The sequence below is a fragment of the Saccostrea cucullata genome, unplaced genomic scaffold (genome assembly GCF_032062105.1).
Source record: "Saccostrea cucullata isolate Sc308-1 unplaced genomic scaffold, CSIRO_AGI_Scuc_v1 ctg3379, whole genome shotgun sequence".
Classification (NCBI taxonomy): domain Eukaryota; kingdom Metazoa; phylum Mollusca; class Bivalvia; order Ostreida; family Ostreidae; genus Saccostrea; species Saccostrea cuccullata.
In genome coordinates, this window is record NW_026921910.1 from 74,367 (window position 1) to 96,871 (window position 22,505).

Consider the following 22,505-nt stretch of genomic DNA (forward strand, 5'->3'; position numbering starts at 1 on the left):
TTGGTATATTTGCAAACAGGGTTATTTCGATCACTTGATTCAGATATAAAATCTTATCTTTTGTGTAGTGTAGGGGAGTTTAAAGTACATAAAAATGTCATATTCTATTTACAGACACTACTTCATAACCCTTATTTAGCTATGCTACAAAAATAAGCAACAACTAGTCTTTCACTCGACACTGACGATTTTCGATATACATGTATTAAAAAGTTATGTTTGATGGGGAAAATGGACGTAGCATTTTCCCCTTTCCATGTCACATGTCTGAAATGGGAATCAATTCTTACGAATGTAGACAACTTTAATTTACTGATTAAAAGATACACCTCATTCCTTGTTTGCATTTGCTGAAGACAGTAAAGTATCCCGAATTCCAGTATTGAAAAAAAGGGGGTCGATATTTTCCTTATTTTCCTTAAACATATGACCCCCCCACCCCACCCCACCCCCCTGAAACAAAAAGTTTTGGTATGAATATGTGAAATGCTCGGACAGTCGATATTACCCGTAAAAAGGAATTTGTGTTTCACGGGGGGGGGGTTTACGCGCATTGATGAACTTCTCCGTCCAATTTTTTTCTTTGATACATCGATCAATGGGACGTCTCCATAGACTAAAAAATCATTCAAATATCTAAACTAAATTTGAAAATTGACATGGAGGTAGGCGGGAGAACACATTACTAATACATGTAGTTAGCACTTCTTTCATTTCAACATTGCTGAAAGGCTTCTTAAGACTAAAGAAATATAATTGAAGATAGTCTTAGAACAGACAGATGGACAGACAGACAAACCTTGATTAATATCCAACACAAATGAAAGTGGGGGACAAAACAGCACTAAGATATGCTGAAAATAAAATACATACATGTACATTCCATGCTGGCATAAAAATCACATTATTCCGGATTAATTTTGGTTATACCGGAAGTCGAATTCGGTTTCCTGAATTAGTGAGATTTTCAACGTCCCTTGCGTAAGCCACATTTTCTCGGTTATTCTTTTTTTTGCGTAACTGTTCTCCGGTTGTCTTTCTATAGTTCTTCTCAACATAAGAGGGATATTTTTGCCGGGATCATGTTTTCTCCCTCAACTTTACAGCCACAGGTAAAAATTTAAATTGTTTTTTAACGCACCGAAAGGGTCCAGATGTAAATATTGTGAATGGACGGATGCTACCAGTAACATAAAATAATAAATTCGCTGTTTGTTGTGCACATACCTGTTTTACAATACATATATGAAATTTGCTACAGAAGGGAAGAATTTTGAGATATAACATTATATCCGCTACATATTATAATTGGAGGTCTATGCACTACATTATCAAATAGGACTTTTCTTTTTCATGTAAGTATGTTATGTAATCACAGGTTTCTGATATATAGTGGGTAATCACAAAAGTAATTGGCTTATTTTCTATTACATTCATGTTTAACAAAACAAGCCCCAAACAAATAAAAACTCAAAAGAAATAGTTTTATTGAAAGTGCCAAGTATTTTTCATTAAAAATCAAAATAAAACTTGCTTGTCAAAATATCATGATATTATCAGGATATTTCTAATAAATTGTGATACAAAATTTTTGCTGATACCCTTCATGAATCATTTTTGCAGGTTGTGACAGCGCTGACACAGTTTTCGTCACTCCTGAATGGAGCCCGCATTTCCTCAACAGAGAGTTGGATAGGCAACAATCATCGCAAAAGTCGTCAGAGAAAAAACAGGACACAGGATGATAAACATTTAGAGGCAGATATCCGACAGGTTTGATATATATTTTTTATTTAATGGAGAGGGCAGAATAAGGTTTACCAACTTGTGCCCAATTCCACTGTCACTGGTGCCTTTCAGGGTTTCATTAAATTTACAGAGAGCTTTCTTTACACTTCCTATTTAACCAGTATACTTATCAATATGTTTTATTTCCACTATTGATTAGTTATAGTTCTTAGTGCGCTCTTTTGTGAAAAAGTTGGAGAATGTACAAATCTCGTGGGATTTCTGGGACAAACGTAACATAAACAAGTAAACAACACATTGAATGTCAATGAACAAATCCTAACAAAATGCATATGAAATATTTTATTGTTGTGGACTTTATTTAAATCAAGAGTAGAGATGACAAGGATATTTATTATCATCACTGCTAAAAACGCTTATGTTTTGTTGTTTATAAGGGGCATGGAAACCAGGGATTTTTTTAACCTTTGATTCCAGGGGCTGGGGCCGTCAAGATTGGGAAAAATAGCGATATTTGGTTGAAATTGGGAAAAATATCTTCATACAAATAAAAAGGAAATAACAAGCAAAAGTCAACGGTTTCATCTTTTTCCTTATCTTTTATTGTATGAAACTGGCTTCAATCAGCTTCACTGATATGAAATAATAGCGGCTGTTGAAGTTTAGAGCTAAAAAATGGCAAAGCCGCTAAGTATGATAAAATTGTAAATGAACATATTTATACGTTGTAATCTTTTTTACCTTTATTTAGGAAGTTCGTTAAAAATGAAATTTGATATTAGGTTTGTTCCCAAAGAGTGATTTATCGGTACTGATTGACCAGTTTATAAGAATAAGACTCAAGAGCGATTCACCCCAGCCTGAAAATTACCGTCTGAGACAAACTGGAGGAGAGACTGCCATGATGCACGTTAATTTATTAAATATAACGATCCCGACTTTAATTTTAAAACATCGATCCCGCTTTAAAAACATCCGAAGTATTCCGAATGACTTCTTGGATGGCTCGTACATCGCACATGTTATTTAGGCCCTATCGTTTATGGAAATGGCCGAGTATATGTGATTGCATTGCACATAGGGAACGTAACATCTGTTTTTCATTGTTTTATTTTAATAATTTACAACTTAACACTTTTTTTTCATTTTGGGTATTTTTAGGAGTAATTTTGGGAAAAACATACACTTTTTAGCATTGGGAATGGGGCCGAATTTCAGCCCCAGAGAGACCCTAAAAAAATCCCTGGAAACAGATTCAAAACAATTAATTGAAGACTTAATTTCCCTGGGGATATAAAACTGACACTTGTGTGAGTGTTAGTGGGGGGGGGGGGGGGAGGGTGGAGAGGTCTCAGAAGTCCTTGATTTAATTTTTAATCTACTTCACAGTGTTTTTTACATTTATTTTAGAAAGGCTGATTCCATAATAATGATAAAATTGCTTAACTTTTTTAAATTACAGATGGAACAGTTGATCAGTTTTCTAAATCTGGAGCACCTGCCAAAGAACTTGTCATCTTTAGAGTTATCTCCCCTGACAAGTCACCTTAAGCCTGGGAGACAGACAATACACAGTTATGCTTCCTCTCCAACTTTTTTTGAAAACAAATATGGTAAGGTATCAACTAACACCTTTCAATTTGCTAAGTTGGGATGGATGTTAATGGCTAATTTTATTTTTTATATTAAAGCCCATCTAGCAAAAGCCAATATTTCCTTAGGCCATTTAATATGAAAAAAAAAAACTTGTTATGGTACTGAATAAAAAGTACTTGGCATTAGAATTAGATGAAGAAAGTAAAATTTTTGATGATAGAAAATACTTCAAAAGAGTTGTCAATTTTTACTCTGAGATATCTGCAATGTGCTTGTGTCAATATTTTTGACCCAAGGTGAAAATCAAGAATTGTTTCAAGCAAACAGCAGAGGAGAATGTTTGAGCCAATGGTAGAGAATGATTCTGAAGCTTTTGTAGTTTTTATAGCAGAAAGCGAATTCAGTGAATATAATTAAATCCTTTCGAATTGTACCGTTTTATTACGAACCTCCTCCTCCTTCATGGTAAAAGTTTTAGATTTTCATTTGGTATATTTTATAAATGTGTATTGTAATGTAAATACACCTGTATTGTGCAATGTTTTCAGGGTTTGAAGAAGCAAGTTTTGATAGAGCTGTACATGCATCTAGGATTTGGGAACCCAGACTTTTACTAAGACCTCAAGAATTCAGTAAGATATAAAAAAAAATTCAGGAACTCTCAGATTTTGATTCCAGCTTTAATTGTTTCCACTCATTTCTCATAATTCTGAATTGTGACACGATAATTGTAGACTGAAATACTGTAGAAGTACTTTTTTCCAAGTGGTATTAATTTACGCTAAGTACGCGTTCACAAATTTTCCGCGGAAATTTGTCCAAGCGTACTTAGTATAAATGTAAGGCATATAGTGACAATCTAGAAAATCTGCGTAATTTTCTACCCGTGGATTGAACAGAAATTGAGATTCCGCAGAATTATGACCCCGTGGAAAAAAGTACGTCTACAGTATTATGTCAGAGCTTATTCTTATCATTTAAAGAATTTCATGAGAACGATGAACACAAACTATGTCTGTCAACTAACTTTCTTCCTAAGAAATTTATTTCCCTTTAATAACAATAACTTTATTCATGAAAAAATTTATTTCCACACAATTATTCAAGATGGCATGCTGGAAAAAACTTGATTTTCCTTTTATTATCAAAGTTTGAGCAACAAAAACACAAATTCTTTAACAATTTCCTCACAAACAATTATCTAAATCAAATACCTATTTCACAAAGATGAGGTGTCATAAGAATTAAGTTATCTTCAGTTTTCAAAAGATAAGTATTTTTTTTCAAATCAGGACACACACAGATTCGTGGATTTCACATCCGGCGTGACACGGGGACAGAGACAGGGAGACAGGACCTGAGTGATGTAAGACTAATGTAATGTTATCCTTCATCTGTGATTGGATGTACTGATTGTCAATCTTCAATGTGATTGGCTGATTAGCTGTCCCTGATCACTGATTGGCTATTGTAATGTTTGTTACTGAACATTGATTGGTTGATTTGCTGATTGTCCCTCATCATATAGATCACTATGTGTGGTTGATATTACAGTGTCTAATCTTTTTTTTTCAGATCAAAAAGATCTTGACAAATTTTGAATCAAGGCTACAAGCAACCTTGAAGGTAACTCAAAATAAAAAAAAAGTACATGTTAAATCTTGATGTATATATGTACAGTATTTAAAATGGAAAGAAAGGTAAACATTAAAGCTTTGAAATTAAGATGAAGAAGCAGAGTTGAGGTTGAAATCAAATATAAATACAGTGTTAAAGTTGATATCTCCTGTGAAATTTACTGAAAGAAATAAAAAAAAGCCACCTTTAAAACCTGAATGTTTACTTTTAATGGTATCGAACTCTAGAGCTGAAATATCATCTACCTGGCATCCAATTGAAATCTCTACAAAAATTTACGTGAAAATGTAAGGAACCCTTCACTATAGTTGACCTTTTGTTTTTTACAGGACTTTGCAAGCTCTAAGACAAACACGAATGTCGACCTGCTGAAGTCCCAACAGATGAAGGGTCTGGAGGAGAAGTACCTGACCCTGATAGAACAGATCAAGGAGGAGAAGAAGAAAAAATCCATGTCTCAGGTCCTCAACACCTTCACCAGCTATCTACTGAGGCTGTTACTGCTCGGCTTCGTCATCACCTTCCTCTACCGATCTAGTAAGTGTAATCATCTAAATCATCATCTACAATGTCATCACATTACTCTACCAGTCAAGTGAGTGAAATCATGTCAAATATCATCACATTGTCATCACCTTCATCTACTGGTCAAGTGAGTGAAATCATCTCTCAAATATCACATTGTCATCACCTTCCTCTTCCAGTCAAGTAAGTGTTATCATCTAAATCATCATATGCATTGTCATCAATCATCTAAATCATCATTACATTCCTCTACCGCTCTAGTAAGTTGTTATCATCTATAGTGTCATCTACAGTTCATCACATTCCACTACTGCTTAGGTAATTATCATCTAAATCATCATCCCGTTCTTCTACCACTCCAGTGAATGTAATCATTTAAATTATCTGTATATGACTTAATTTTCGCAACATTTTATTTTTTACAAGAAAGTCGTAAACTATTAGACAAGACAAAATTTTCACTAATTGTTGTCATTGCTCTTTATAAACTTGAAGAATACTTATAAACATGAAAATGAATCTTTGCTAACAAACAGTCAAGAGTTTTTATGAGAAAACAATGTTATTGTGAATAAAAGATGATTTACAGTATCAGAAATGCCCTCACAAGCTATACATGATGATAAAAGTTCTCCTTTTGTAGCAAAGCTGTTAAACAACACAAAGACGTTCACCATTGTAGACAAGGAAAGCATCAAAGAAAAGTTTGAAGATGTGCAGGGAGTAAGTAGTTAATATATCAGTGCTTCAAGGTCTGCCTTCTTAGATAAATGATAATGAATTGATAAATGACAGATAAAAAATGTTAAATCCAAGGGCAAATAACTCTATTTGCAAAAATAATCCTTAACTAGAGCAAAGCTCGTTGCAGAGCAACGAGTAGGTCTTCTATCCTGTTTGACAGGAAGTAACTTTAATTTTTAGGTCACCTGAGTTAACTCAGGTGACCTATTGCTATCTGTTTTTGTCCGTCGTCGTCCATCGTGCGGTGTGCGTCGTGCGTTAACATTTAAACATTTTCAGCTTCTTCTCTGAAACCACTGAACCAATTTCAACCAATTTTGGCATATATCATCTATGGGTGAAGGGGAACAAGAATTGTGAATTTCGTGGTCCCTGCGGCCTGGGGGGGGGGGGGGGGCAAAAACGACTAAAATTAGTGCAATCTTTAAAAATCTTCTTCTTTACTCCCAGAGATCAAGTAGTCAAACTGTTGGTATGATTGTAATCAGCATTGAGTCCTCTACCAAAATTGTGAAATTCATGGCCCCAGGGTCAGGGGTTCTGGTGTTGGGGTGGGGCTCTATTGATTATATAGTGAAAATGCACTAATTCTTTGAAAATCTTCTTCTCTGCTCCTGGGTATTAAATAAACTAATTAAGTTCATAGTTATGATGAGCAAGAGTGCCTCTACCAAAATTGTGAATTTTGTGGCCCCAGGGTCAGGGGTTATGGTGTTACGGCGGGGCTCTATTGATTTTATAGTGAAAATGCATTAAATCTTTGAAAATCTTCTACTCTGTTCCTGAGTATCAAATAAACTATTTAAGTTCATAATTATAATGAGCAGGAGTGCCTCTACCAAAATTGTGAATTTTATGGCCCCAGGGTCAGGGGTTATGGTGTTAGGGCGGGGCTGTACTGTTTATATAGTAAAAATGCATTAAATCTTTTAAAATCATATTCTCTGCTACTAGGTATCAAATAAACTAACTAAGTACATAGTTATGATGAGCAAGAGTGCCTCTACCAAAATTGTGAATTTTATGGCCCCAGGGTCAGGGGTTCTGGTGTTAGGGCGGGGCTCTATTGATTATATAGAGAAAATGCATTAAATCTTTGAAAATCTTCTTCTCTGTTCCTGAGTATTTAATAAACTAACTAAGTACATAGTTATGATGAGCAAGAGTGCCTCTACCAAAATTATGAAATTCATGGCCCCAGGATCAGGGGTTATGGTGTTAGGGCGGGGCTCTATTGATTTTATAGTGAAAATGCATTAAATCTTTGAAAATCTTCTTCTCTGCTTCTGGGTATTAAATTTTCTAATTAAGGAAATAGTTATGATGAGGAAGAATGCTTCTTCCAAATTTGTGAATTTTATGGCCCCAGGGTCAGGGGTAGTGGTGTTAGGATGTGGCTGTATAATGATTATATGGTGAAAATACATTACATCTATGAAAATCTTTTTCTCTACTCCTGGGTAATAAGCAGAATGAACTATTTACATAGTTATGATGGGATGGGCTCTTCTTCCAGAATTGTGAATTCCAAGGCCCCTGGGTCAGAGATACCAAAATGGGGAGGGGGGGGTCTACTTATATACTGAAAATGAATTGTTTGAAATCTGCTCCTTGGTATTAATCAAACATTTTTGATAAGCAAGTGTGCCTTTTCAAAAATTATGCAATGTGTAGACCTAGGGTCAGGGGTTCATGTGTGGTAGGAGCACTTATGATTATTGCTGAATATTACTGATTAGTTGACATACTTTTTTGTTCCCCTACCCTGCTTATCCATATTAAGTAAACAAACTAAACAATTGTGAGTGTATAATTATGATAAGCAATGGTGCCTCTTTCAAAATTGTGAATGCCATAGCATCTAGCTTAAAACATGAACCAAATTCAATCATTTGAAAGTTGTTGCATGATGCTCAGGTGACCTATAAGGCCCATGGGCCTCTTGTTTTAAAAAAAGCGATATGAGTTCTCAAATGATTTAAATCTTCCAAATCTTTGTTGAAAATTGCAATAGTAAGCCATTTTTTGCTACTTCCTTTTCGACCGGAAGTGATGTCGACGGACGGAAAATTAAGTTTTATGCTTCCAGTGAAAAATATTTTCCAAAAACGTGTCAAGAACAGCAAAAATATGCATTTTCTGACTACTTCCGGTTTGGCCGGAAGTGACGTCACAGGACGTATTTTGATGATCTAAATAGATTCTACTAGAGATTTTGAACAACTTTGCTTCTTTAATGTATAACAAATTCTAAATACTTTTTGAGATATCTGGAAAAAAAATTCGGCCCCTCTAGATCCCTTAATGCAGGGGTCAGCCCTTTTTCCAAGATATCATTTGAAAGATCTTGTAATTCTGCACAAATATTGCTCTATATGTATTTACAAGATATTTTTAGTTTAGAAGATAAAAAGCAAAATATATGCAAATTTTCGCTCTTTTAGGTGTTCTAATTTTTTACCCCTATATAGCGCCATTTTGAATAGAGAAATCGAAAAACAAAAACCAATGTGCACAACTTCAATCCTTTTATTATCTAAAATCAGTAGAATTTCTGCTCTAGCTTTTGTGTTTCCGAGCCTTTGTCTGGAAATAAAAGCCTATAAATTTTTGTTTAAAGGGAAATAACTCAAAAGCAGAAGTGAATTTTTGAAATGTTAGACAGCTCTCTGATAGAGTTTAGTAACATATATAAACTCTGAAAATTTGAGCAAAATCCATTGAGAAATAAGTGAGATATGAGGCTTCAAAATTGGTGTCTAGGAAGTAGAAGAAAAAAAAGAATAATAATCTTTACCAACAGAATCAGTAGAAGTTCTTCCATTGGATACGGAAGCCCTTAATTCTGCAGAAATTACCATAAATTAACATAAATTTTACAGATGGATGAAGCCAAAGAAGACATGATGGACGTAGTTAAATTCCTGCAGAATCCAAGAAGTTTTACAGAAGTCGGTGCCAAGATACCAAAAGGTACACATCTGTATGATCCACAATACTTGTGGTGGAAAAAATGAAGATAACCGTGATCAATCTGAAACAAACCTGAATGGGTGATCAAAGTTTTACATAGGAAAATGTAGAAAAACAATAAAATCTTCTTTAAAACAGCAAACTGAAAAATTGCATAACAGGACAGAAAGACACATGAAGTGAGTTGTAGATAAACAGATACTTGACTCCTTCTTGTCAATGAAGTGATGATTTGTTGTATTTTTTGTAGGAATTTTATTGGACGGACCTCCTGGCGTGGGGAAAACTCTGTTAGCCAGAGCTGTAGCAGGTAATGAGGAATTCATTGCATTCAATATTAACAGTATTGGAACCTTGCATGTAAAACCTTTATCTCATCTCAAATCACATTTTATGAAAGTTTTAGGGTAAGATTCATTTCTGATGCCATGTTTCCTTTTTCAGGGGAGGCTGGAGTACCGTTTATTTTTGCCGCAGGGTCAGAGTTTGAGGAGGTTTTTGTGGGTGTAGGGGCTAAGAGAGTCAGAGAGTTATTTGGTAAGCTATGCCCTTAATTTTATAGATTTGTTAAAACAAATAATCAACTTGTATGTTATTCATCATTGCAAATACAGAAATGGTGGTGGGGCTGAATCATCATAAAAGCATAATGAACAAAATTAACTAGGCTAAGCATTAAGTACAAGCTTTATAGATAATCAGTAATGACATTATTTCTTGTTTTCAGTGACGGCTAAGAGGAATGCCCCCTGTATAGTGTTTATTGACGAGATTGACAGTTTGGCTGCTAAGCGAACTTCTAGTCCTTTTGTACATCCTGCGGCCAATCAGTGTATAAACCAGCTGTTGACGGAATTAGATGGGTACGGACCACTCCTGCTGTAGATTACATATGTTACAACTTACAAAGTACTTAACATTGCAAAATAACCTTTAAACATATCACAGGAGCAATAATTATAATTCCTGAGTGGACAATTGGTATAGAGATTTAACATTATTCAGAATGATGAAAATGAAATCAATTTATTTTATTTTGCTGTAAATGATATATCTTGTGAGATTGCGCAATGATTAATTCCTCAAATCGATATTTAGGAATTTATGGGTTTGATTTTTTTCAGTCATGAGAAATGTAAGACCTGAAATACATTGTGTTCAGTATTTTTCATTATTTTGTTGTTTATTTATAGATTTGAGCAGTCATCAGGGATTATTTTGATTGGAGCCACAAACAGGAAAGATGTCATTGATCCGTAAGTTTATGTCAGATGTAGAATGTTAATCAGAAGTCAAATTGTTATAACCAAGGCCATCTTTAAAAATTATTTGATCGCCCTCTCATAATGACTAGAAATGTCCTGACTTTACTGTCTTATTTTTTCATTCCAGAATAGAATTTTTTTTTTTTATCCTTATCCCGTCAACAAACCTTGAAATTTTTTTTTTTTTATTTTCCAGCCCAATAATTTTACCCTGAGTGGGTACAGGGCAATGAAGGAAAATTCAATATTTATAAAGTAAATTTAAGGATCTTGTTCTGTATGCAACTTGGAAAAAGCTTGAAATGGAATGTGTACTTGAGAATTTGGAAACTGAATATTCACATCTTGTTCAAATCAATGTATTTATCATAGAATATTTATGTCTTTAGACTTTTAATCATTGTCTGTATTTATCGCAGAGCCATGCTGCGGCCCGGGCGTTTTGACATGCACATCTCCGTAGAGGGACCAGACCAGAAAGGACGGGAGAAACTGTTCAAACTTTACCTGGGCAAAGTCAGGAGTGACCCAAGTAAGTAAGAATGACCAAACTGTTCAAACTTTATCTGGGCAAAGTCAGGAGTGACCCAAGTGTGAACCACCAAACTGTTCAAACTTTACCTGGGCAAAGTCAGGAGTGACCCAAGTAAGTAAGAATGACCAAACTGTTCAAACTTTATCTGGGCAAAGTCAGGAGTGACCCAAGTAAGTAAGAACCACCAAACTGTTCAAACTTTATCTGGGCAAAGTCAGGAGTGACCCAAGTGTGAACCACCAAACTGTTCAAACTTTACCTGGGCAAAGTCAGGAGTGACCCAAGTAAGTAAGAATGACCAAACTGTTCAAACTTTATCTGGGCAAAGTCAGGAGTGACCCAAGTGTGAACCACCAAACTGTTCAAACTTTACCTGGGCAAAGTCAGGAGTGACCCAAGTAAGTAAGAATGACCAAACTGTTCAAACTTTATCTGGGCAAAGTCAGGAGTGACCCAAGTAAGTAAGAACCACCAAACTGTTCAAACTTTATCTGGGCAAAGTCAGGAGTGACCCAAGTGTGAACCACCAAACTGTTCAAACTTTACCTGGGCAAAGTCAGGAGTGACCCAAGTAAGTAAGAATGACCAAACTGTTCAAACTTTATCTGGGCAAAGTCAGGAGTGACCCAAGTGTGAACCACCAAACTGTTCAAACTTTACCTGGGCAAAGTCGGGAGTGACCCAAGTAAGTAAGAATGACCAAACTGTTCAAACTTTATCTGGGCAAAGTCAGGAGTGACCCAAGTAAGTAAGAACCACCAAACTGTTCAAACTTTACCTGGGCAAAGTCAGGAGTGACCCAAGTGTGAACCACCAAACTGTTCAAACTTTACCTGGGCAAAGTCAGGAGTGACCCAAGTAAGTAAGAATGACCAAACTGTTCAAACTTTATATGGGCAAAGTCAGGAGTGACCCAAGTGTGAACCACCAAACTGTTCAAACTTTACCTGGGCAAAGTCAGGAGTGACCCAAGTAAGTATGAATGGAACAAACTGTTCTGAGTTCAGCTGTATATAAACAATTCATTTAAAAAATTTTAAAGGGCTGTTTTGCAAGACTAGTTCTATATAATTATGTAAATATATCACATGAATTTATACTTTTTTTTCCATTTCCAGCTATCAATGTGGAGAATTTGGCAAAAGGTGTTGTTGGTTTGACAGGTAATACTAAACTTAGGGAAGATAACTTTTCATAATTATTGTACTGTACTGATTACATTTTATCAATATTAAAATTTAAAATTTTGTTTTAATACTTTTATCCTTGATAAATTAATTCAGAATGAAAACAAGCCTTAGATTTTCTGAGTCAGACTTGATGACGTGCATCTGCGAACAATCAGTTTGCATTTTCTCTGTTATCTATTGTTGAGACTTAGACTTTGTTTTTTAAATCAGTTTTTCCAAAGGAATATATAGTGAAAAAGTGAGACTGAGATCAAAAGTGAGCTCATCTAAGTTTTGTGGCCCCCAGGCCAGTAACTTGGTTGCATTTTGTAATGTTGTTTTGAGACTTTCTAATTTTATTTTTAATCAGGTGCCGACATCAGTAACTTGGTGAACCAGGCGGCACTAAAGGCGGCTAAAGATGGAGCCAACATTGTGTGTATGAGTCACCTGGAGTGGGCCAAGGATAAGATACTTATGGGTAAGTCTGAGTGGGCAAAGGATAATATTTAGATGGTTAAGTGGGCCACAGGTAAAGGTAAATCAGAGTAGGCAAAGGATAAGATTCTTAAGGGTAGTACCCATTTGTAAGTATCTTTCTTAACCTATCAATAATTTGCACTAAATGGGTATCTTAGAAAGGAGTTGCATGTACTTCTGTGTTGAGAAAATGAACATGTATATATTTTTTGTGTGAATTCTATAAATAGGTGCAGAAAAGAAGACGCGGACCCCTGATGAGGAGGCTAACTGGGTAACGGCGATTCACGAGGCTGGTCATGCTATAGTGGGGCTGGAGTCCAAGACCTCGTCCTCTCTAGTGTATAAAGCTACGATAATGAAACGTGGACAGGCGCTGGGTCATGTAAGTAAGACCTCGTCCTCTCTAGTGTATAGGTAATGTTGATAATTTTATGCATTAATGCCTTCGGTGTTTAATGCAAATTATCATGCAAGCCAATCGATTGATCACATCATGAAATCGAAAAATAAGACAATTATTCCTTAAAGTCCTACACGCTATATGAACCCCGAAATTTGTGTGAAACAAAATGATAAATGATTTGAAACACATGAAGTGTAAATGAAAAATAATACTTTCCACAAAATTTTACTATAGATGTTGTTGTAATAACAAAACAATTAAGCAATATCTGGCAATTAAGAATTCAGTCTTTTCATGAATATTGATGAAGGAAGTGCGTAAATAGTAGGCCTATATATAGACATGCATGTCCACGGGAAATCACAGACGAGGCATGTTGCATATTTTAACAATTATTATAATAAAAGCGTCACAACAGAGTAGATGGTTGCCACTGATTACGTTAAAATATATATATCATTAAGAGTAAGACGCTTGCCATCCACGTCAAAAGTGAGTAGTATCTCAAACGGCCTACCTTGTTTTCTTCACGCCATGTTTGTTTATCAATCTAAAAGTAGCCGTAAGCGACGGCGTCACATGATGGATTTATTTTAAAATAGCTACATGTATTGTATTTCTCTCCTAGCAGGAATATAAATATTTATAATTTGATAACTTTATAACGCGTTTAATTTTAATGTAGTAATTTACAGTACTTTCGTAACTTTTATTGATAAAAAAAATATATAAATCTCCAATCTTGTTCAAACTGGCGCAAGTTATAGCATGTGTACTTTTAAATAATTGTGATTTTACAGACCCGTTATAACTTCGTGATTTAAAAGTTTCTGCAGTTTGTTATACATGTAACTGAGTTGTACTGTTTTATAACTTTGTGATTTACAGACCCAGTTTCTGTCGTTCATTACTGACTTGTACTGTTTTATAACTTTGTGATTTACAGACCCAGTTTCTGCCGGAGAAGGAGGAGTATACACACAGTCGGGCCCAGCTGATGGCTCAGATGGACATCGCGATGGGGGGACGTGTCGCCGAGGAAATCATGTTTGGGACTGATAAAGTCACCACAGGTTAGGGTCATTATACCTTTACCTTTTACATGGAAAAAAATATTCATTGAAGATTGATATGAAAAATAATAAGTTGTTATCATTGGTTCTATAGACCACTCTGATTTGAGGTTTTATTTTTCTGTCCTACAGGAGCAGCTTCTGACTTCAGTCAGGCCACAAAGATAGCCAAGAGTATGGTGATGATGTACGGAATGTCCGAGTCGGTAAGTCAGTCAGGCCACAAAGATAGCCAAGAGTATGGTGATGATGTACGGAATGTCCGAGTCGGTAAGTCAGTCAGGCCACAAAGATAGCCAAGAGTATGGTGATGATGTACGGCATGTCAGAGTCTGTAAGTCAGTCAGGCCACAAAGATAGCCAAGAGTATGGTGATGATGTATGGAATGTCTGAGTCTGTAAGTCAGTCAGGCCACAAAGATAGCCAAGAGTATGGTGATGATGTACGGAATGTCTGAGTCGGTAAGTCAGTCAGGCCACAAAGATAGCCAAGAGTATGGTGATGATGTATGGAATGTCTGAGTCGGTAAGTCAGTCAGGCCACAAAGATAGCCAAGAGTATGGTGATGATGTACGGAATGTCTGAGTCGGTAAGTCAGTCAGGCGACAAAGATAGCCAAGAGTATGGTGATGATGTACGGAATGTCTGAGTCGGTAAGTCAGTCAGGCCACCAAGATAGCCAAGAGTATGGTGATGATGTACGGAATATCTGAGTCTGTAAGTCAGTCAGGCCACAAAGATAGCCAAGAGTATGGTGATGATGTATGGAATGTCTGAGTCGGTAAGTCAGTCAGGCCACCAAGATAGCCAAGAGTATGGTGATGATGTACGGAATGTCTGAGTCTGTAAGTCAGTCAGGCCACAAAGATAGCCAAGAGTATGGTGATGATGTAAGGAATGTCTGAGTCTGTAAGTCAGTCAGGCCACAAAGATAGCCAAGAGTATGGTGATGATGTACGGAATGTCTGAGTCGGTAAGTCAGTCAGGCCACCAAGATAGCCAAGAGTATGGTGATGATGTACGGCATGTCAGAGTCGGTAAGTCAGTCAGGCCACAAAGATAGCCAAGAGTATGGTGATGATGTACGGAATGTCTGAGTCTGTAAGTCAGTCAGGCCACAAAGATAGCCAAGAGTATGGTGATGATGTACGGCATGTCAGAGTCGGTAAGTCAGTCAAGCCACAAAGATAGCCAAGAGTATGGTGATGATGTATGGAATGTCTGAGTCGGTAAGTCAGTCAGGCCACAAAGATAGCCAAGAGTATGGTGATGATGTACGGAATGTCTGAGTCGGTAAGTCAGTCAGGCCACAAAGATAGCCAAGAGTATGGTGATGATGTACGGCATGTCAGAGTCAGTAAGTCAGTCAAGCCACAAAGATAGCCAAGAGTATGGTGATGATGTATGGAATGTCTGAGTCGGTAAGTCAGTCAGGCCAAAAAGATAGCCAAGAGTATGGTGATGATGTACAGAATGTCTGAGTCGGTAAGTCAGTCAGGCCACAAAGATAGCCAAGAGTATGGTGATGATGTACGGCATGTCAGAGTCGGTAAGTCAGTCAAGCCACAAACATAGCCAAGAGTATGGTGATGATGTACGGAATGTCTGAGTCGGTAAGTTACGTGTTCTACTGCAAGGATAAGATGATATAGTAATTACCGGAAATCATTGACAACTATTGGTGATGATGTACAGAATGTCTAAGTCGGTATGTAATGTCTGATGATGTACAAGCTCATAGGATATAATAATGACTGTAAATTGGCTTTTATTCAAAGCAACTCTATTCGTGATTTGTAAGTTTGAAATTTATATCTGACAGCTAATTTCTCATGATCGAGGAATTATGTTATTTAAATACACTATGAATTAAATATTGATGGGAAAAAATAAACACGGTCAAATAAAAAGTTCACAGAAGCTGTGGATATTTCCCACACTTGTACACATATAAAGTTAGTTTGCAGTATTGTGTCATTACACTGACTACAGTTACATACAATAGTTTACCTATCTCTGTGTATTGTAGCTTGGAGCCCGTGTTTACAGTGAAGAAGACCTTCAGCTACTGAGTTCTCACATGAGGAAAGAAATTGATGATGAGGTCAATCAACTTTTACAGGTAAGACAACAAAGTCAATTAATTTCTACAGGTAAGGCAACAAAGTCAGTACACTTTTACAAACACTGTTCATGTCTACAGGTATAGAGGACTTGTAGTTATCATGGAATTTTTTATTTAAAGGTAGTAGAATATTGTTGAGATTTTTAAAAGTTATAATTATTATAAGAATACTGTGTTATTAAATTATTGAAAAATGAGTTGTGTGCCAATCACTTGGGACAATTTTTTAGATTGTTGCTTTATTTTTACAGGAGTCATATTGCCGAGCCAAAACAGTTCTGACAAATAAAAAAGACAAACTAAAGAAACTTGCCGAAAACTTAATGAAATATGAAACTCTGGATATGGAGGAAATAAAACAAGTCATGGCTGGAAAGGAAGTAGTCAGGACGTGACTGTAGCATCATGGGATACCTTGCTGTAGCATCATGGGATGCATTGATGTAGCATCATGAGATATCATGACAGAAAGATTTGTGGAGAAAGGGTGTGAGAAAAAAAGTTTCATTGGCTGAATGCTGTGATGTGAATATCAGTGAAATCTGATTGGACGACAGAACTTTTCATTAGTCAGAGATATTCATCATGTTTGTTCAAATTATCTGAAATATTGTAAATGAAAGTATCCTAAAACTTTTGTTTTTATGATATGAATGTCCACTTCTCACTTTTTAAAATATCACAGAGTTTTTACTTGAATTTGAAGCTGCATTTTCAACAATGTTAATCACCAGATCTAGTAGATCATTGTTGTTATTGTAACACTTTATGCAAATGTCCTCAGTATACTTTTTTTGTTAAAATAAGTATATGACTGAGTTGTTCACTCCATCATGACGTAAAGCTGTACATCTGTTTCTTGAACATCAATTGAATACTGTAAATCACTTTTTATTCGCGAGAACTTTATTTTCACGTAATTACGCGAGACAGGATGCTCGGGAAAATTTCATTCTCGCATATAATAGAATTCCTTAAGATTATATAGAGCAATGACCACAATTCGTGAAAATTTTGTCTCGCTAATAAAGAGTCAGTGACTCTTTCGTGAAAATAAGGTGTCCAGAAAATTAAGTGATCTACAGTACTTGAAAAGATTTGTTGATAAGTTCTGAGATTGTATTTCTTCTCATTTCTTTGTTAATTTTATGCATCTAAGATCGATATTCAAATTTAATCTAATTGTTGCAGTATTCCTCTAATGCATATAAAAAGTCTGCTTTATGTTGTCGCAGTATTCCTTAATTACACATAAAAATATTCTGCTTTATGTTGTAAAGTTTGTGTACATCATTACGGCACAGTGTATTTTGTAGTAACATCCTGTCATAACTATACTAGAGCATCTGCTTTTCTCTGCCCCCCCCCCCCCCCCCCCCCCCCCAAATCATCTTTTAATGCAAGAAAATTTTTATCATTTTAAGTCCATGTTCTTGTTTGTGAATCTTGTAATTATTCCAACACAAATATTAATTCTGCATGATATGAGTAATGATCAATGCACATTGAATGAAATTGTCCAGTTTTCTCTGATTATCTTGAAAATCTTGTATACACCAATTCTTATCAGTGCTGTTCATTTATCACCCTAGATGGACATTGACAAACATGTTCAACTGAAAAGGGGGGGGACCAACAAAAAAACCTTTTGGGATTAAGCCCCCATTTTCAATCCCTATGATATGGTCTATCTTTGCAAAATAGCAAAAAGGGAGGCTTAGCCCCTTTCCCCCGGTTCCAACACCGGATATAATATTTAATGTTGTACGTCATTACATGGTTATGAAGGAGTTTTTTCTTTGTCAAAGGTATCAAGTAAAAAATTTACAACTTCAACTTACATACATGTATATTAATCAATGTAAAATGTGTTTTGTTCAGTTTTAAGGTGGTATACAGATAAAGAAATTATCAGAAGACTCCTTTTCTCTTTCTTGTTGATCTAATTTACAAATGTGCATATGTATGGTAACATGTTCATAGATGACAGATTAATTTTTTTATTTGACATTACATGTTATAACTTTGGAACAAGATGTTCCAATTTTTGCACTGACATAATATTATGATGGAGAAAATTATCAAAGAAATTGGAATTCAGTTTTTGATTCTTGAAGAACTTAAAAATGTGGAACAGACACATTATAGGAAATTTAAGTGTATTATTAAAAATAAAGATACCAGGATTCACTTCTTGTTGTCTCTGACTTAATCAATAAAAGGTATACAGATATAAAATAAAGACAATGAATATATATATATATATATATAGGATCTCGCATGAATTATGGTTGGATAATCATGATTTTTATCCAACGAGTTGTTTTTATATGCCCGTCTTCAGACGGGATGTATTATGTTATAGGCTTCGTGTCCGTCCGTCTGTCCGTCTGTTAGCTTTTTCGTTTCCGGCTCATAACTTTAATACTATTAGGCCTAGGATTATCAAACTTTGTCGTCTGATATGTCTTGGGTAAAAGGTGTGTCGCGCACAAAAAGTAGGTCGCTCTGACATTTAATTAAGAAGTTATAGCCAAATATGGAAAAATCCTTTCCGGCCCATATCTAGAAAACTATTAGACTCGGAGTCATCAAACTTGGCCAGTTTATGCATCTTAGGTAGAAGGTGTGTCGCGGCCTATTTCAAGGTCACTGTGACCTTTAATGTAAGTGAATTTTTTAAAAAAACTAAGTCGTTAAAATTTTAAATTTCATAATCCTAAAGAATGTAAAAATATAGTTGTATCCTTGTTTAAAAATGTTAAATCAAGTAAAAACTTATTTTTTCATTATATGCTTTACAGCAATCTGTATATATATGCTTTACAGCAATCTGTAACAAATGTTAATGTTTTGAGAGGAATTCAGTTTGTCCCATGGGCATTATTATCAAGCACTGGTCAAGAAGAATTTTGATAGCAGAAATAGAGAAAAATCAATGAGTTTATTGTCAGGAGCTAAGTGGTAGAGCATATCTCTGAAAATGCAGCTGTTATCTTCATCTTTAATCTCTTGGGAGTTGGGCAAAAAGAAATGGCCTCATAGTTCCTTGTGTTAATTAAGAGTTCTTGATGGCTAGTTCAGAAAAAGATCTTTCAATTGGTGTAATGTGATTAAAACAAATTGATGCTTTAAAATACAGTGTATGATAAAAACTAATTTAATATTGTATAATATAATTAAAACTAATCCTTATGAAAAGATGTTAAATTAAGTAAAAACTTATTTTTTCATCATATACTTTAACAGCAATCTGTAACAAATGTTAATGTTTTGAGAGGAGGAATTCAGTTTGTCCCATGGGCATAATTATCAGGCACTGGTCAAGAAGAATTTTGATAGCAGAAATTTGCATGTCAAATTAGAGAGATATTAATGAGTTTATTGTCAGGAGCTAACTGGTAGTCTAAGAACATCTCTGATCATGCAGCTGTCATCTTAATTTTTCTCTTGGGAGTTGGGCAAAAAGAAATGGCCTCATAGTTGCTTGTGTTAATTAAGAGTTCTTGATGGCTATAGTCAGGATAAAGATCTTTCAATTGGTGTAATGTAATTAAAACAAATTGATGTTTAATGTATGATTAAAACTAAATTAGTATTTTATAATATAATGAAAACTAATTATACATGTGTTCATTGAAATAAAATTACCGGGGTACATTTCAATTTTTATACATTTGCAACAAATTGCAGTCACCATGCCTCGATTAGAATTTTATAGTCTAAAGAATAATTTATTTTTTATTTTTTTATTAGACTGTAGCATTTCCATTATTCCATTAAATATGCAATAAACAATTTAAGCTGCAGATGGATATTTGTTAAGTTCTAACACAGCCAGTTTAGAATTATATGATGTATTATTTGTTATGATTAATCCCTACACTGTAAGTCTCTTAGAGATGTATGTACGAGGGTTGTCCCAAAAAGTCGTAGACAGGGAACATAGTTTATTTTCTCTTTGCTAAATCAAATTTCTTTTCTTGTCATAGCAAAGAGTAGCATTTTTATGCCCCGCCATGAATATGGCCGGGGCATATAGTGTTTGTCATGTCCGTCTTCCGTCCTTCCGTCACACTTTGTGTTTAGCTCTGTTCAAAGCTAAGTTTCAAAGAAACTATCCAAGATATTTTCATCAAACTTCATATGCTGATAGATATTGATGAGAGCTATGGTTCATATAGGGATGAACACTACCAGACTTGCTTCGGATGCTGGATCTGACCGACATTTTCAAGACGAGTGACCAGGTAAAAGTTTTAGGAACAGGTCCATTCCTAAGGAACTATAAGCCCTACTTGGACCAAACTTGCATGGATGATGCATCTAGGGATGGACACTACCAGACTTGCTTCGGATGCTGGATCTGACCTATATTTTCATTCCCAAGTAACTATAAGCCCTACCTGAACCAAAATTACATGGATGATGCATCTTTGGATGGACACTTCCAGACTTGCTTCGGATGCTGGATCTGACCGACATTTTCAAGACGAGTGACCAGGTAAAAGTTTTAGGGACAGGTCCATTCCTAAGGAACTATAAGCCCTACTTGGACCAAACTTGCATGGATGATGCATCTAGGGATGGACACTACCAGACTTGCTTCGGATGCTGGATCTGACCTATATTTTCATTCCCAAGTAACTATAAGCCCTACCTGAACCAAAATTACATGGATGATGCATCTTTGGATGGACACTTCCAGACTTGCTTCGGATGCTGGATCTGACCTATATTTTCATTTCCAAGTAACTATAAGCCCTACCTGAACCAAACTTGCATGGATGATGCATCTAGGGATGGACACTACCAGACTTGCTTCGGATGCTGGATCTGACCTATATTTTTGTTCCCAAGTAACTATAAGCCCTACCTGAACCAAACTTACATGAATGATGCATCTAGGGATGGACACTACCAGACTTGCTTCGGATGCTGGATCTGACCTATATTTTCATTCCCAAGTAACTATAAGCCCTACCTAAACCAAAATTGCATGGATGATGCATCTAGGGATGGACACTACCAGACTTGCTTCTGATGCTGAATCTGACCTATATTTTCATTTCTTAGTAACTATAAGTCCTACCTGAACCAAACTTGCATGGATGATGCATCTAGGGATGGACACTACCTGACTTGCTTCGGATGCTGGATCTGACCTATATTTTCATTCCTTAGTAACTTTAAGTCCTACCTGAACCAAACTTGCATGGATGATGCATCTAGGGATGGACACTACTAGACCTGCTTCGGATGCTGGATCTGACCTATATTTTCATTCCCAAGTAACTATAAGCCCTACCTGAACCAAACTTTCATGGATGATGCATCTAGGGATGGACACTACCAGACTTGCTTCGGATGCTGGATCTGACCTATATTTTTATTCCCAAGTAACTATAACTATAACAATTCAGCTGCATCACTATTCTGGATATTCTGATCAAATTTTATAAACATACAAATTTTCATGTTGCTTTACTAATATATCCTCGGCGGGGCATTCATGTCCTATGGACATATTTCTAGTATGATTATGTATTTCAAGTTTCATGACGATACCACATTAAACAAGAAAACTATGAAAAAATAAAGAGAACATGTATGTGTATATCGGCGCACGAAAGCATGCGTAAATTACGTCTCTCATAACGCCATGGTCCCTTTCTCTGCTGTACATGAGGCTATTAACAACCAAATGAAAAATTTTTATAGCGAAAAACCAATCTTGATTAATAAGGGAATATTTTAATTTCACTACTGTCCGTTTTCTTAAGCAGATTCAAGTTTTAGTCAAAATTAAATTAGTTGAAAGATTACCTTACATTTTAGTCAGCAGAAAATACACCTTGTTTGACGACGTTCATGGCCCAGAACGTTCCCCAAATATCTGCGTTAAACAATCAGTATTCTACTTTACATGCAATAACCTTTTTTTCGATACAGAGGAAAAACTATCTTTGAATCTCATACTACAATAAAAACTTTTCTATTAAAATATAGTGTGTAATGTCCTTTCTGTAATTTTTTTTTCCAGTTTCTGATGAATATAAAACATACCAAAAACAATTTATTGCCAAGCCAAGCTAGCGAGATGGAGGGATCATTTCCAGCAGACCCTGAATCAGCCTGACCCACCAGCTCTTGCAGAAATCAGCGAGGCAGAAGAGGACCTGGACATCAATCTGGGACCCATCTCACTACAGGAGGTGAAGGACGC

General features: G+C 35.7%; 1 protein-coding gene across 1 annotated transcript; it reads left to right on the top strand.

Annotated features, from left to right (window-relative positions):
• Positions 1–961: 961 nt before the first annotated feature.
• On the top strand, positions 962–16,882 carry LOC134260896 (ATP-dependent zinc metalloprotease YME1L-like). Its single transcript, XM_062743429.1, has 21 exons — positions 962–1,112; positions 1,624–1,773; positions 3,212–3,362; positions 3,894–3,977; positions 4,638–4,711; positions 4,921–4,971; positions 5,313–5,520; positions 6,152–6,231; positions 9,135–9,225; positions 9,476–9,535; positions 9,670–9,762; positions 9,953–10,088; positions 10,419–10,481; positions 10,910–11,022; positions 12,144–12,188; positions 12,565–12,675; positions 12,905–13,059; positions 14,027–14,153; positions 14,286–14,359; positions 16,184–16,276; positions 16,531–16,882. The coding sequence occupies exons 1-21, from the start codon at positions 1,083–1,085 to the stop codon at positions 16,672–16,674; spliced, it is 2,133 nt and encodes a 710-aa protein (XP_062599413.1). The 5' UTR covers positions 962–1,082; the 3' UTR covers positions 16,675–16,882.
• The last annotated feature ends 5,623 nt before the right edge of the window (positions 16,883–22,505 follow it).

Excerpts from the sequence above, each read along its gene's own strand:
- LOC134260896 (XM_062743429.1), top strand. The coding sequence starts at position 1,083 with ATGTTTTCTCCCTCAACTTTACAGCCACAG. Across the intron at positions 10,482-10,909 it reads AGGAAAGATGTCATTGATCC|AGCCATGCTGCGGCCCGGGC; the intron begins GTAAGTTTATGT and ends TATTTATCGCAG. Across the intron at positions 13,060-14,026 it reads GTGGACAGGCGCTGGGTCAT|ACCCAGTTTCTGCCGGAGAA; the intron begins GTAAGTAAGACC and ends TGTGATTTACAG.